Source organism: Pteronotus mesoamericanus, unplaced genomic scaffold, assembly GCF_021234165.1.
Source record: "Pteronotus mesoamericanus isolate MK-2021 breed Mesoamerican mustached bat unplaced genomic scaffold, CSHL_Meso_final contig_82, whole genome shotgun sequence".
NCBI lineage: Eukaryota > Metazoa > Chordata > Mammalia > Chiroptera > Mormoopidae > Pteronotus > Pteronotus mesoamericanus.
In genome coordinates this window covers 15,175,129-15,189,199 of record NW_026555265.1, presented here as the reverse complement: position 1 = coordinate 15,189,199, position 14,071 = coordinate 15,175,129, and the positions used below count along the sequence as shown (strand labels likewise).

The 14,071-nt window shown below is 41.2% G+C and overlaps 2 protein-coding genes across 2 annotated transcripts in view; one reads left to right on the top strand and one right to left on the bottom strand.

Annotated features, from left to right (window-relative positions):
* Window positions 1-14,071, top strand: part of WWTR1 (WW domain containing transcription regulator 1) — a 128,232-nt gene that overhangs the window by 90,873 nt on the left and 23,288 nt on the right. The window contains exon 4 of the mRNA XM_054585193.1: window positions 12,641-12,843. Within this exon, the coding sequence (XP_054441168.1) occupies window positions 12,641-12,843 (203 nt within the window). The remainder of the gene's footprint in view (window positions 1-12,640; window positions 12,844-14,071) is intronic.
* Window positions 4,569-7,616, bottom strand: LOC129079782 (small ubiquitin-related modifier 2-like). Its single transcript, XM_054585046.1, has 2 exons — window positions 7,608-7,616; window positions 4,569-4,886 (listed from the first exon to the last, which is right to left on the bottom strand). The coding sequence occupies exons 1-2, from the start codon at window positions 7,614-7,616 to the stop codon at window positions 4,569-4,571; spliced, it is 327 nt and encodes a 108-aa protein (XP_054441021.1).

Genomic DNA, 14,071 nt, shown 5'->3' with positions numbered 1-14,071 from the left:
ACCCCCAGCCTAAACCTTATTCCTTTCTTCCTGAAAGGTGACTCTGAACCACCTCACAGACTGAAGGGACAGCAGCTCACAGACCCTGATCTTGAGGGATGTACCTCCAGAATTTCTCTGTCTCTGCATTTCCTCAGAAGTTTTTATGTTGCCATAGTGTATGAAGTACTCTGGCAGTTTCCCATGGAGTCGGAGCAGTGAGCCAAAAGGAGATTGCTATCACGCTGGAACAGAGGCCAACTAGAGCGCTCACCACAGCTGTGAGGCCCATGGGCCCTGGTCCCTTCCTCTCTGCTCCTCAGCCATGTGGGCCGCCCTGTTTGGCACAGTTACTCCAAGCCCACAAGTCAGGCACCTTCCCACCTTAGGACCTTTGCATTTATTATTCCTCAGCCTAGATTGGCCCCCACACTGATTTCTGCACTGTATTCAGATTTTTTTTAGATCACATATCATGTCCTCAGAGAGGTCTTCCTTAACTTCCATGACTAAAGTAGTCCACATTTGTTTGTTCTAAGCCCTTAGCCCTAGAATGATGCTGTATATTTGCTATTGTCTGTCTCCTCACTAGACCACAGGCTCCCAAAGGGCCAGGACCTTTCTGTCTTGTTTGTTAATCTCTCTAGTACCTAGAAGCAGTGCCTTGCACCTGCTTGGGGCTCAGCAGATATTTGGTGAACAAATAGTTGAAAGAACACTGAAAACAATCATCTGCAGTCCTATCATCCAAATACCACTACTATTAGTACTTTGATACTTTTTCATTTGAAAGGTAATTAACCTTTTCAGGTGACTAGCAATCCTATTAGATCAAAGGGTACAGTCCTCAAAATGCATATACACAAATTCCTAAAATTTGACATGTCATTTTACCAGAATTCTTAATCCTGCTACTCCTGATTTAATTCTTCTTTTATTCCCGCCCCCCCACTCCCAGTATTCCTGGCCCCGTAAAAACACGCACAGCACATTATTATCTTTGCTAATTTGATTGCTGAAAAATGGCTTACTTTTATTTGCATTTCTGTGACTTCTTGTGAAGCTGATAATTTTTCCACGTTTGATCACTAATTGCATGTTCTCTTTCATCAATCATTCAAGTCCATTGATTGGCTCTTATAAGGTCTGCTCTATGAGCTCTTTAAATAATAAGGATGTTTACTGAAATATCATGTTATGAAAAGAAAACATTAAAAACTAGCAGTCCACACCGGCAAATTTTTCTTCACTTCTGTGGAAAACAGCTGTAGATTCATTTTCTGTTATTTAACTTGGGTTGCCACACTTTGCACCTGGAGTAGTTTTAAAACCATTCAGGAAAGCTGACCAATAAAAAGCTACAGTCAACTCTCTCCTGACTAATGAAAATAAGTGCATGAATCAGAGTTTCCATTTCCTGCTGGAGTAAAAGTATACCTATTGTCTGGAGATAAAACAGTTTTGGTTTTGCTGCTGTTGCCAGGCCGTGGCATTAAATTCAAAGACACAAAGATAACTTTGTGAAGCAGCATAGTGAAACTCCCAATTTCCTCTTTTTTCCAAGTTAGGTCATTATTTGCCTAAATTCACTAGCTTCATCAGTGTGCTTCCTGCCACAGGCCATTTCTGATGAATCTGGAGATAGCCTTGAAATCAGATGGAATCTGAGTAGCACATTCGGTGCTGCTTTCATTGAAGGAAATATCATTTCTTTACACCAAAAGGATCCCGAAGAAGTCAACGTGCCAGAAAGATAAGATTTTTTTTTCTTTCTAGTTCTGGAAATATTACAGTGATGACAACTGATGTCTAACTCCTTTAAATGCCAATAAAATATACCTTTTAGGCAATGCATTTGCTAGGAAAACATAAAACCTCGTTCTATCAGCATTAACATCTTTACACCTAGGAAGGCAGAGTTGACGGATACTTGTACCACTGGTATGTCGACCACATTGCTGTTTGGATGGGCAGACAGGATAGCAAGTAGGAAACTCATTTCCTGATCTGAAAAATTCAGGGCTTCCTCTGAAGTAAATGCATCTTGGGTTACAAGTCTAAAACCAGAAGAGCTGGGGGCATCTGGGAAACCGAAGGTCCACCTGTCAAGTTTTGGGGCACCTGGAAGTGATTTGAAGGTTTGAAACCATGAGGCTGGGAAAGTGGGGCTGAATGCACATGTATCCCAGGGCTCTGGGCCTTATCAACTGAGCTGGTGAGAAATTTCCTTACAGCGATTCTCACCCTGAATTGGAAGAAAGGACTCAGTGTGAAGTTGGGCTAGTGCAACTTCTTGGTTTAATACTTTACAGATTTTTGGAACCAAATGCACCATGAAGTGAAAAGCCGCTCTTTTTTTGCTGACCTTGTTGGACAGCTAATACTGTTTCTGGGAAATAGGAGAAACAAGCAGCTCATTGTTGGCAGGACCTGAGAGAGACACAACGAGGGCGAGAGACGCGTCTGCAGTCCTTTTTCCTTTCACTGTATCGTGACTGAGTCAGGGCTGGTCTGTGCCTGGGTTTTTCTTTCTACCTCTGTAGACATATGTTTTACATCAGACAGGACTGCGTGACACCTGACATTGGCCAGTCCACATGAGTTAAGCCACATATGGTCCATAAACAGAGAGGAAAAGACCCATAGCTGCACCCAGACACTCCTAACTCTGAAGCACTCTTGAAGCTTGGTGGCTGGGTCCACATAGATGTCAGAAATGATGGACACCTGTGTGTTTTGGCCTCTTTCTGTTGCATACGTAGCATTACTTCCTGCAAGCACCTCTTCCTGTTTAAACCTTCCTGAGTTATAAAATGTAACTTGTCAGCGTTATCTGATTTTTGTCTTTTCCTTTTATTTTTTTTTAAGAACCAAAGAGAACGCCTTATACCATATTCTGTAAAGCCAGATCACCCAAACAGGTTGCCATCAGAACATGCGATCCATGTTGATTTCATCATTTTATAGTAGTAAATAGGTTAATTACATTAATCTGCATTAGGCTTTTTTTTATGATATAGGGAAAAGGAAATACTTCTTGTCACCAAATGAACTCAGTAAGTATTTTTGTTTACTGAGGTTGGACAGAACAGGGCAGTGCTTGGTGAGCAGCGCAGCTGATGCCAGCCAAGGCATTCTAGCACACGCTCTGGGCTTTGTAGCTTTGTCAGTCTGTGCCTGTGATGTGCGCTGAGTCACTTAACCTTCCAAGTTTTTTCGTCTCTAAAATGAGCGCATTGGCCTAAATCATTGGCTTTAAATTGTGTCCCAAGGTCCCATGGCAGGGCTTCGGGGGAATGTGAGCAGAAGCAAAGCTTAGTATCCAGAGTCTCCAAAAGCGGTGCCAGCAGTATTTTAAAATTTGTTTAATATTTTGTGATATAAGAGTTGACAACGCCAGCAGGGAAAGCAGACTGAGAGCAAGACCAAGAGAACTTAGAGAAGGCAGTTCAAGGTGCTGCCACTGAGTGCTCACCTGCCCACTGGCACCAGCACAGGCCCCAGGCCTGCTTTGTACGAACTGAGGGTTTCCTCTGCTTCATGCCATATATCGAGCTCTGAAGAAAGATCCTACTGCTAACGAAAAGTTTGACAACCCTGGTCTAATGGACTAAGGCCCTTTCCAGCCTTAACTTCCATGGTGATGGCACAATGGAGAAATGAAATGGGTGCCGAGCAGGCTATATGCTCTAGAAGTATAGAAAAAACAGCAACAAAAATTTAGTATTCATTAAGTTTCCACTTATAAATTATGGGAGTAATGGTTAAAGTTCATTCCCCAAGAGAAAAAGACTTGTGTTTGTGTTTTGGGAGTGGGGAGGGATTTCCAGTTTGTTCTGGAATGTCTGTGATGATCATCTTAGAAATAAAACTGGTATTTTACTACCAATTTCTCACGCATAAACTCTGAAGCTTAATTCAGGCAGAATGTATTTAATACCTACTATGTGCCTTTGCAAGTCAGATTTGAAGTGCACTAAATTATTATTATCATTTTCATTTTAAAAAAGAACTTTACTTAAACAGCAGGATGCTTAACTTGAAGGATAAACTATTTAGGATTCCTTTTTTCTTTTTTAGAGTAATTTATTCATACTTAAAGACAGATTGTCCTAAATGCAACAACTATGTACAAAAACAGTTAAAAAATTGGCCTTGGTTTTACAATGATAAATGAAAAACATTAAAATTTTCCAATCAAACAAGGTATTCAAGAATTTTTTTTTTTTTTTTTAGTTAAACAATGAGAGCAAAATAATGTATTAGAATATAAAGATAAGAGCTGAATGAGCTCTTATCTCATTCTAATGGAGAAAGGGCATATTTTCACAGAACCAGTATTTTTCCCCATCCCATCTCCATTTGATGCCAACCAAACTATGCAATTGGCTGTTTAGTTAAAAAAAAAAATGCAAATGCTTGTGCACATATATCACTTATTTCATACACTTATTGGAAGGGGAAAATGAAAGAATAGAGAAAACTACCCTGTAGTAGTAAGGATGTGTGGAACCAAATTGTGCTTTTTTAAGCGAGAATGTCTTGGTCTGGAGGAGCAGAGTTCTGGAGTAAAGTGGCAGGTTTCCTTATTAGTAGCCCCCTCCTGTCTGCTGCCGGAACATACCAATTTTATCTTTATCCTCCATTTCCAACTGTGCAGGTGTGTCTGTTTCATTGATTGGCTGCCCGTCAAATCGGAATCTGATCTGCCTCATTGACAAACCCTGTCCTTCACAATAAGCTTTCATTAGTTTACCAAGTAGTGTATGACTCTTAACCTTAAACTGCACCACAGAACCATCCTGCCCCGCCACCTTCAAATGAATCTGATCTTTGTTCTCAGTCTTGAATCTTTCCTTGGGCTTTTCATTGGCCGTAGTGACTGCTGTAGTCTCTTCAGCGTCCACCTTACACAAGACGTACCAGGTCCGCACCAAACCAGCATACAAGTGCACTAAATTATTTTCTATGTTTATATTCTATTATATTAAATTATATTCTATGTTTATTAGGAAGATCCATATCATTGGGGTTGGTTCTGAGCAGTAGGGGGTGACTTGGCTCCCTCCCAGGGCTTAGTTATAAAGAACACAATTCAGCCATCAGGAAGATGAGTTAGGTCAAATCATAGGAAGAGAACAGTTTACTGTTTCTCAAAAGTGCTTCCGTTGGTGTGGATGGCTCAGTCAGGAGTCCAGCAGGAAAGATTCCCTGACTTTCAGACTTAACCAAGTGCGTGGTTACAAGTCATGCAATACAATGTCATAAATACTGCCTGATTTCCTTTGAAGTTAGTCAGTGGGGGAATAATGTTTACTCTCTGATTATCAAGTAATGTGGGTACAAGAAGGCGACTAGCCTAGTTGTAATCCACAGAGGAGTACACGGAGAGCTAATCTGGATAGTGTGGCCATGGTTCTATATATCAAATGGATATTTCATCCTGGCTGGCACTGGTTCTCTTTCTCAGGGAACACATTAGGGTAGAAACAGGAAACTCAGGTTCTACTGCCGTGAGCTAGCTCTGGGGCAGTGGACGGTTAATGGCGTAGGGTGACCAATCAATCCATTTACTTGGGACACTCCCAGCTTTAGCACTGAAAGAGCTGTGTCCCAGGAAACCTCTCAGGCCTCTGACCTTAGTTTCAGCATTTGTAGATTGAGGGCAGAGAATGAAGTGATGGTTAAGCTCTTAAGTCCCCAGACCAGGATTCAAGGGATCTTATACTCCCCTCTCAAGGAGTTTCTGATGCAATTTATATGAACTTATTAGCCCAAACATCAAACTCAATTAAACACCCGTTCCATCTGGTTTTCCAGATCCCAAATCAAGCATGTTACCCAATTATCCAATACTCAATGTTACTTGAATATTGCGCATTCACACCTATTTTGAAAAAGCTAGTACTTGAATGTTGCCTATTTGCCTATTTTGAGGAAGTTGTAAGCAGGTTTTCAAAAACAATGTCAGCCTCTTCCTCTTCTCACTCTCAAGGGATGATGTTAGAAGGATCATTTGGAAGAGTTAAAGTTGTTCTATCATAGAAGCAAGTAAAAAAGCCCCAATTAAGTTTAAAAGATAGGTTATTGTGAATATATGAAACTAAAGTTAATTTAGCAAGATTCTGCGCACCACCTTTGAAAACTGATATACAGGTTAATTCATCTTTGACATTTTCTCATTAAATTGGCATTTGCTATGGAGAATTTCAGCAGATGTTCTGTCAGTCTTTTATAATATGCTTGCTTTCCCTGTGTCTTGTTTTGCTTTGTTTTTGTTTGTGTTTTGAACAGCAGTCATAATTCTAAGCTCATGAAGATACTGACAGGCTGCCACATTTTCTTCTCTGGCTCCACATCTTACGTAGCTGTTTAGTTGGCTTTAAAGAGTTTAGCACATAGTAGGTGCTTAATAAATATTAATTCATTTATAATTCAATACTGCCAAGATCTCTGCTAAGTTGAAGTGAACCAGCATTTTCCAGTATTGCTACTCAGAACGCCAGTCTTCCAAGTTTGAGAAGTGCTGCATTTTTATCTCCCTCTTGGAAAGTCTCAGTGTCAGTATATTAAAGGCAATGAGAAATCCTGCAGTAAAATAAGCTCTTTTAACTTTGTTTAAATATTTCCCAATCTTATTTGACCATGGAACCCTCCTGGAAGCAGCTATTATTTTATAAATTTTAGCTTAATATCTATTTACTTCCATAGAACGTAACTATTGACCGTGTTTTCTTCTAAATATTTACCCATTTTATATACATCATGAAAACTAATTATTAGTGAGTATTGAAGACACAGTGCCCAGTACAGTTCCTGATATTTATTGAAGACATGGTTACTACACACACACACACACACACACACACACACACACACAATATTTTAAGAAACAGTTTTAGACTTACAGAAAAATTGACAAGATTAAGTTCCTGTATATCCTCTCATCCAATTTCCCATATTGTTAACATCTTACATTAGTATGCTGTCTTTGTGATGACTAAGGAACCAATAGTAACACATTATTATTATTTCAATTTCATTTACTTTTTAACGAGATATAATTGATACGTAACTAATTGGTTTCAGGGTATAACATAATTCAATATTTGTATGTATTTTGAAATGGTCACTACAATAATTCTAGTTAACATCAATCACTACATGTAGTTACAAAATTTATTTTTTCCCCTGTCCTAAGACTCACATGTGAATTAGGGAGAAGGACTTGAAGAAAATAATTTTTGTCTTTCTAGGGCTTAGGTGTGGCTTCTAGCCATTGGCATGCTGGTGTCTTTTCCATAACCTACTTAGGCCAACCCTAAGGCCAGAGGCCTGTGGTAGGTTTTGTACTTGAGCCTAACTTTTTGTTTTCTTCACTTGACTCTTTATGTGTGTACGCTCACACGCATGCACACTGAGGACACAGAAAAGCAAGCCCAAAAGGTCAAAAAGACATTTGTCAAGCATTCCAGGCAGCATGCTGGGCAGCCTCTGATTCATTGGCCTCCCTTGTCGTCTACAGCTCCTGGCTTCGGGAAACTGCCAAAGCACTTTCTCTATGAGCTGTTGTTGCTCTCTGTTCCCTGATGCAGCAAAAGGCAAACATTCTGGAGTGAAGTCTTTACCTTTTCCATGTTTGCTTCTTATATGATAAATGATGTGTAGGCTTAGAACTGAGTCCAGGCACTTTCCTGTCCTTGAGTCTACTCTTGGGGCTTTTAAAGATTTCATTCATTCATTCATTCATTCATTCATTTTAGAGTGAGGGGAAGGGAGGGAGAAAGAGAGAGGAACATCAATATGAGAGAGAAACATTGATTGGTTTGCCTCTTGTACATGCCCAACTGGGGACTGAACCCTCAACCCAAGCATGTGCCCTGACCATGAATCAAACCAGTGACCTTTGGCTTTGCAGGATAACACTCAACCACCTAAGCTACATGGGTCAGGGCGACTCTTGGGACTTTTAGATGAAGTGAGCAAGTGTGCTGCTGGAACAGGCCAGAGGGTACATCAGTGGACCTTGTCCCGGACAGCATTAACCAGGGGGTCCTGTCCAGTATAGTCACCCCCTACCCCCTACATCCCATTCCCATGTTGACTGTTTACTTCACCAAGGACACAGTCATTGAATCAAGAGTGTTCATATCTCAAATGCTGTGGAGTTTCTTTATCTTGGTGTTTCCATTATAATGAATAATAGCAATGAAATGTTTCTCGTCATGTATCTGCAGAGCATGGTTATATTGATTTCCCAGCACAGAACAGAAAGCCAAGTATTGAAGGGAAAAAGAAAAAATGAAGAAGGAGATGAAAACAGTGTAAAAGAGAAATGTGGATTTAAATTTAAATTCTGAGTGTTTTGGAAAGAAAAATAAGTTGCCTCTGCTTTAGATTTGAAGCATTCCTGCTTCGATGGAGAGATCTTGTTTGGGTTATTCCTTTGTGTGGGGACTGGCAAAAGTCTAGAACTGACAAGGTCTTTAGCCTTTTTCAGGCCTTTCATGGCAGTCTGCCCTTACTGGTTTGGCCTCAGACACTGCATTTGGGATTCTCTACATTGGTTTCCTTTTTTTTTTTTTTTAACTGAGCTCTTGTTCTCTCCCTAAAATGATCTGAAATATTTTCCCAAGTTGTCTTTTGTTCATCATGAATTTAGATGTTTGGCCTTGTCACACGGGCCTCCTCTGTTTATCTCTGCCTTGGGCCTCCCCTGTCCCTGTTGTCTGAGTGGCAAACAGAAACAGTGGCTTTAAAGAGAGCCTCAACTATTGGTGAAGTTCACGAGCTCCGATCTCAGAGAAGGATCAGTAACAGTTCGAGGTGACATGACTACAGAGAGCAAGCAGAGCAGCAGGTTGAATCACAAGCACTTCGAAACCAGGCGTCCTGACTCAGTCCTCTTTCTCTGAGCGTTGATTTTCTTATCTCCACCGGAGGAGTCACATTGGGTGGGCTCTCAGCTTTGATGACCTTGATTCTATTTTAAGGCTTATTTTTCAAGTAATTTCGAGATTGCCTCCTTTTACTCCACCAGTAAAATACTGAATTTGATGCATATATGAGCATGTTTCATATTATATTTTTTTTACTTTTATGTTTTGTTTGTGTTTTACATAAGTAATAAGTGTGCATAGGAAAACTTCAAACAGGGCAGAAGAGGAAAAGGAAGATCTCCTCCCATTCCTGACACCCAGCTTCCTCCCCGGGGCACCACTGTTACTGGTTTCTTGTGTGTCCTTCTACAGAGATTTGCTGTGTATGTGTAATAAAGCCCCGCTTTCCTAACTGCAGATAGAAGTGTGCTCATACATATAGTACTGTCTCTCAAATTTTCCCTCCTCTGAACAATGTTTCTTAGAGACTGTGCCACAGATGTACCCGCAGAACTCCCTTATTCTCTGCAGTAGTTAGCACAGAATTCCTCTCAGTGAGTGGATCATCATCTTCCATTGGTGGACATTTTTAATCTTTACTATTACATACTCTACCATAGTGAATATCTTCATACAAACTTGTTTTTGTGTGCGCCTTCCTTTGAAAACAAAGCCATTGTCTAAGTTCCACTCTTTCAGGCTCTACAGTTAATAATTGGAGATGTTTAGTCTGAATGGTCAAATCTAAATTAAGTGGAAGAAAGCAGCATCTCCCCTTTCCCCTCTGTGGACGGCTCTGTCAGGGCTGGTGTTTTGAAGACTAGCAGGGGTGTGGTTTTGGAAGAGCTCTTCTCCAAGTCTTACACTCCTGGAGACATCAATCAAGTTTGCCGGCAGCGTCTGGTTATTGTGTGGAGACGAGTGACAGAGTCCACTGTGAGCAAACCCAGTGCACACTTTTGTACACGGACGACAGTCTTCCCAGGCCAGCCACTGGAGATAGTCTTGCTCCTGGGAATTTGTCATGTCACTAAATTACCAGACTTGAGTCATTTTTAAAAACTTTTTCAAAGTATCTGAGTTATAAAAACTAACAGAGTTAATAACCTCTGAATTACCACCAACAACCCCCGCCCCCCCCAAACTAACCTTTACTAGCCTGTTTTTCCTAACTTGAGAGTTTTCGGTATTGGAAATATTCAATTTATACGTTTCCCTTATAGGCACAATTGGGCTTTTTTCTTTCTGGTTAGTTATATCAGAAAAATAGGAACATCATTTCTCAGGAGGTTCAGAAATGACTGTCCCTGGAAATAATCCCCAGCCCCTTGGCCTGAAAGAGGGCTAATGAACTGCTCCCTCCTGGATGTCTGCACTTTGTCTTCCTTGACTCTGTATTTAAGAGCTCTCTCCCCCTGTGCACAGTCCCTGGCCTCCTACTCGGTCCTTCCAGTTAAGGTTGAAATTGTGCTTTAAGCTATGGGAATAAAATACTCATTTTGGTTCTTTTGGCGCCAGTCATGACTTCCTTTTTTCTGTTCTCAAGCTAAGAACATAAGAAATGGCCAGGTGCTTTTATTCATCCATCGCATTATTTACTGAGCCTCTTGTGTGCCAGAGATGGTGCCAGGAGGTGAGAGTTCTTTGTTGTGGGCTGAATTCAGGAAGGGAGACCCAAACGGTTTAGGGGGACTGTTCCACGTATTCTGACCTCCCTCTGCAGTAGCTCATTATTGAGCAGAGTTGTCAATTCAAACCTTCCTTGAAAACTTCCTGTTTATAACCTGGACAGCCTTTGGGCCCAGGGCCCAGTTTTGATGACCTGCTGTCTGAGTGGTACTTCCTTGCTCTCAAAGGCAAACTGTGTTTAAAGGATTGCTCTCAGTTTGAGCAATTGTTCCTGTCCTTCAGTCTAAGGTGAGGCAGAGGGCAGACAAGGACAGGTGAAAGAGCAGGTAGCCCAGGTCTCAGAAGGAAACTTTGGCCATAGTTCTAGCTGCCACTAACCAGAACACTTTTCTTCACCTCTCTGGGTTTGTCTTTCCTTCCATAAAGTGAAGGGATAGACTAGATAACCTCCAAGGTTCCTTACAAAACCTAACATTCTAAAGTTCCACAGCCACCTACAAAAACCCATGTCATTTCTTCACACATTTCTTCCAATAGCTTATTGGTTCCTGTGAGGGCAGGAGCTGTTTATTCCACCTGTAAGCCCAGTGCCTGGAACACAGTAGGAATGCAATAAAGATTTGAGTGAATGTATCAACACATTTTTTAAAAAAGAATGGTTTCTGCCATGACCAGTGTGACTCAGCTGGTTAAGTGTCATCCCGAAAAGTGAAAGGTTACCAGTTCAATTCCTGGTCAGGGCACAGGTCTGGATTGCAGGCCCAGTCCCCAGTTGGGATACATGTGACAAGCAACTGATCGATGTTTCTCTCCCTCTCTCCCTCACTTCTCCTGTCTCCAAAACCAAATACAGAAAAAAATTTTCAAAGAATGGTTTAGACCTAGCCTGGTAGCTAAGTTAGTCAGAACATTGTCCTGATATACCAAGCTTTCAGGTTCGATACCCCAGTAAGGGAACATACAAGAGTTAACCAATGAATGCATGAATGGGTAGAACAACAAATCGATGTTTCTCTCTTTCTCTCAGTCAATCAAGAAAAATTTTTTTTTTACAAACTGTGCTTTAAAGAAAAAAGAAAACGGGTAGTTTATCCTATCTTCCCTAGCTGGAGGAAATTCCACCATGAAATTAGTTGTTCCTTAAGGAAACCAGTTTTTCTATAGAAAATTTTCATTGTATGTGTATATGAATGAAGTTGCTGTCTTTGGCTGTGACCTAAGAACAAATAGACTAAAAAACATGGTCTTCATTATTACAGGATATTGCCCAGGCAGAAATTAAGCAAATTTGACTGGTAAACTTTTGCGAAAAACTAGCACTTTTTAAAGTGAAATTTTTTTGTGTGGAAATGCCAGTTACAGAATTTATTAGAGGATTTTTTCAATTGTTTTCTAATGTGAAGTACAACATGCTAATATGTAAAATGTCGGGAAATGCAGATAAATGGATAATCCTTAAAAAGCTTAGAACACTTCTAGTGCCTTCATCCAATCACAAACGTGATTAACATTGTTATGTAATTTTTTTAATCACTAATGTTTCTCTTTGCAAAAATTGAGACATTTTTTTTCTCAATCAGTTATTTGTTCCTGAGCTTAGCTCTTACTTCTGTGGTGCACCCTTTTTGAACAAAGCATCAACGGGATCCTGGTTGTATATACATCCCTGGTCCAAGTGCTGTGTTTTACATGTTTCTTATCAGTTCACCATCCATCCTAGATATTATTGTAGACTCAACATGTACTGATGATCACATGCTTCCTTAGCTCGGCCATCAGCATACAGGTTGCTTGAGGAACTACGTGCACACCCAGGTGTCTTGGTGAAGTTATCTCATATGTTGTAGTAATCTTTATAGAATTTACTTTTGACCACTATGTTCTATGAAAGGCTTAAAATGTACAGCAGGCTCAGGGAAGGAATGAATGAGATTTTTAGAACGCACAAAAGATAAAATTAAATGAGTTAGGAGTGGGGCCAGTATCTGAGTGTCCATGAATTGAATCGAGACAATCATTTGTTAAACAGTACTGATTAACAGGTAAGTATTTTGGGAGGAATCTCAGGAATCTATGCTCCAAAGCACAAAACATTCTGATGGTTTCTTGTAGGCCCTTGACATTAATCTCCTGTATGCTCTTCCCTCCCATAGTGATGAATCACCAACACCAGCAGCAAATGGCACCCAGTTCCCTGAGCCAGCAGAACCACCCTACTCAGAACCCGCCAGCAGGGCTCATGAGTATGCCTAATGCGCTGACCACTCAGCAGCAGCAGCAGCAGAAACTTCGGCTTCAGAGGATCCAGATGGAGAGAGAGAGGATTAGAATGCGCCAAGAGGAGCTCATGAGGCAGGTATGGCCTTTCATGGTGCCTGGTGGGGGTTTGTGGCCTTTGTTGCCAAAGCTGTTGGATAGGGAGCTGCTAGCCATCAGGGTAAATCTGTCTCTAGAAGCATTACAGGCCCAAAGCCCTGCTTCAAGCCTCATGAGTAGAAGCCAGTTTCTTTTCCCAGCCTCCCTGCTTATACTGTCTTCAGAGCTAGTACAAGGACTGGCTATACCAGCACGTTGCCCTTGGCTCCCACTGCTAGTCTTTAGAAGGAGAGAAAGACTATGTTCCAATTATTTATTGCTGTGTAACAAATTACCCTGAAATTTAGTGACTTAAAACAATAGCCATTTTATTACATCATACACTTTTGGGAGACTGGAATTTAGGCAGGCTCAGCTGGACTGTTCTTTTGCTGTACATGATATCGACTGGGGTCACTTAGTGGTGTTCAGCTGGTAGGCAGGCTGGTTTGAGGGCCCAAGATGGCTTTACTCAGTATGTGGGTCTGTGGTCAGGATTTCTGGGAGAGGGAGCTCAGCTGGGACCAAAACCCGGAGCATCTACATATGGCATCTCCAGCATGGTGATCTCAGATTAACAGGACATAGGACATAGCAGCTTGGACCTCCTCGAGAGAATGTTCCAAGAGACAAAAAAGGGAAGCTGCCAGTGTCTTAGGGCCTGGCTCTGAAAACTGTCGCAGAGTCACTTCTGCCATATTCTCAAATATTGATCAAATATTTGATCATATTGCTCAAAGCAGTGACAGAGCTTCCCACCCTACTGCCCCAAATAGAGCAGATAGCAGAGGGGAAGTTCCATGGAAGAAATGACAAAGAATTTGCAGCCATATTTGATTCACCGTGGAGCATGAAAAAGAGGGCACATTGAAGGAGAGTGAAAAAGGAAAATGGTTTGCATGTGGACTCTGGTAGAGCGGTCTGCAGAACTGCCTTGGCATTGACTGGGCACCTTTGTGCCAGACAGCGTGTGTCCATTCATTCATTCATTCAGTCAATAGAACGTTGCTCTGTGGATTGGGTTCAGTGCTGTACCTCAAAAATTGAATAAAGAGAATCCCTGAGGGAGCCCAGTTTTTTCCCTGCTTCTCAGCGTTGGCCTATGCAAGAGTAGAAGTCTTGCTTCTGAGTTGCAAAATGAATGTAGCTCATGTTTTCGGGGGTCTCATAAATTTTGCTGGCTACATTTTAGGGAGGAAAGCTGCAGTTTATTCTAATTCGTCCAACTT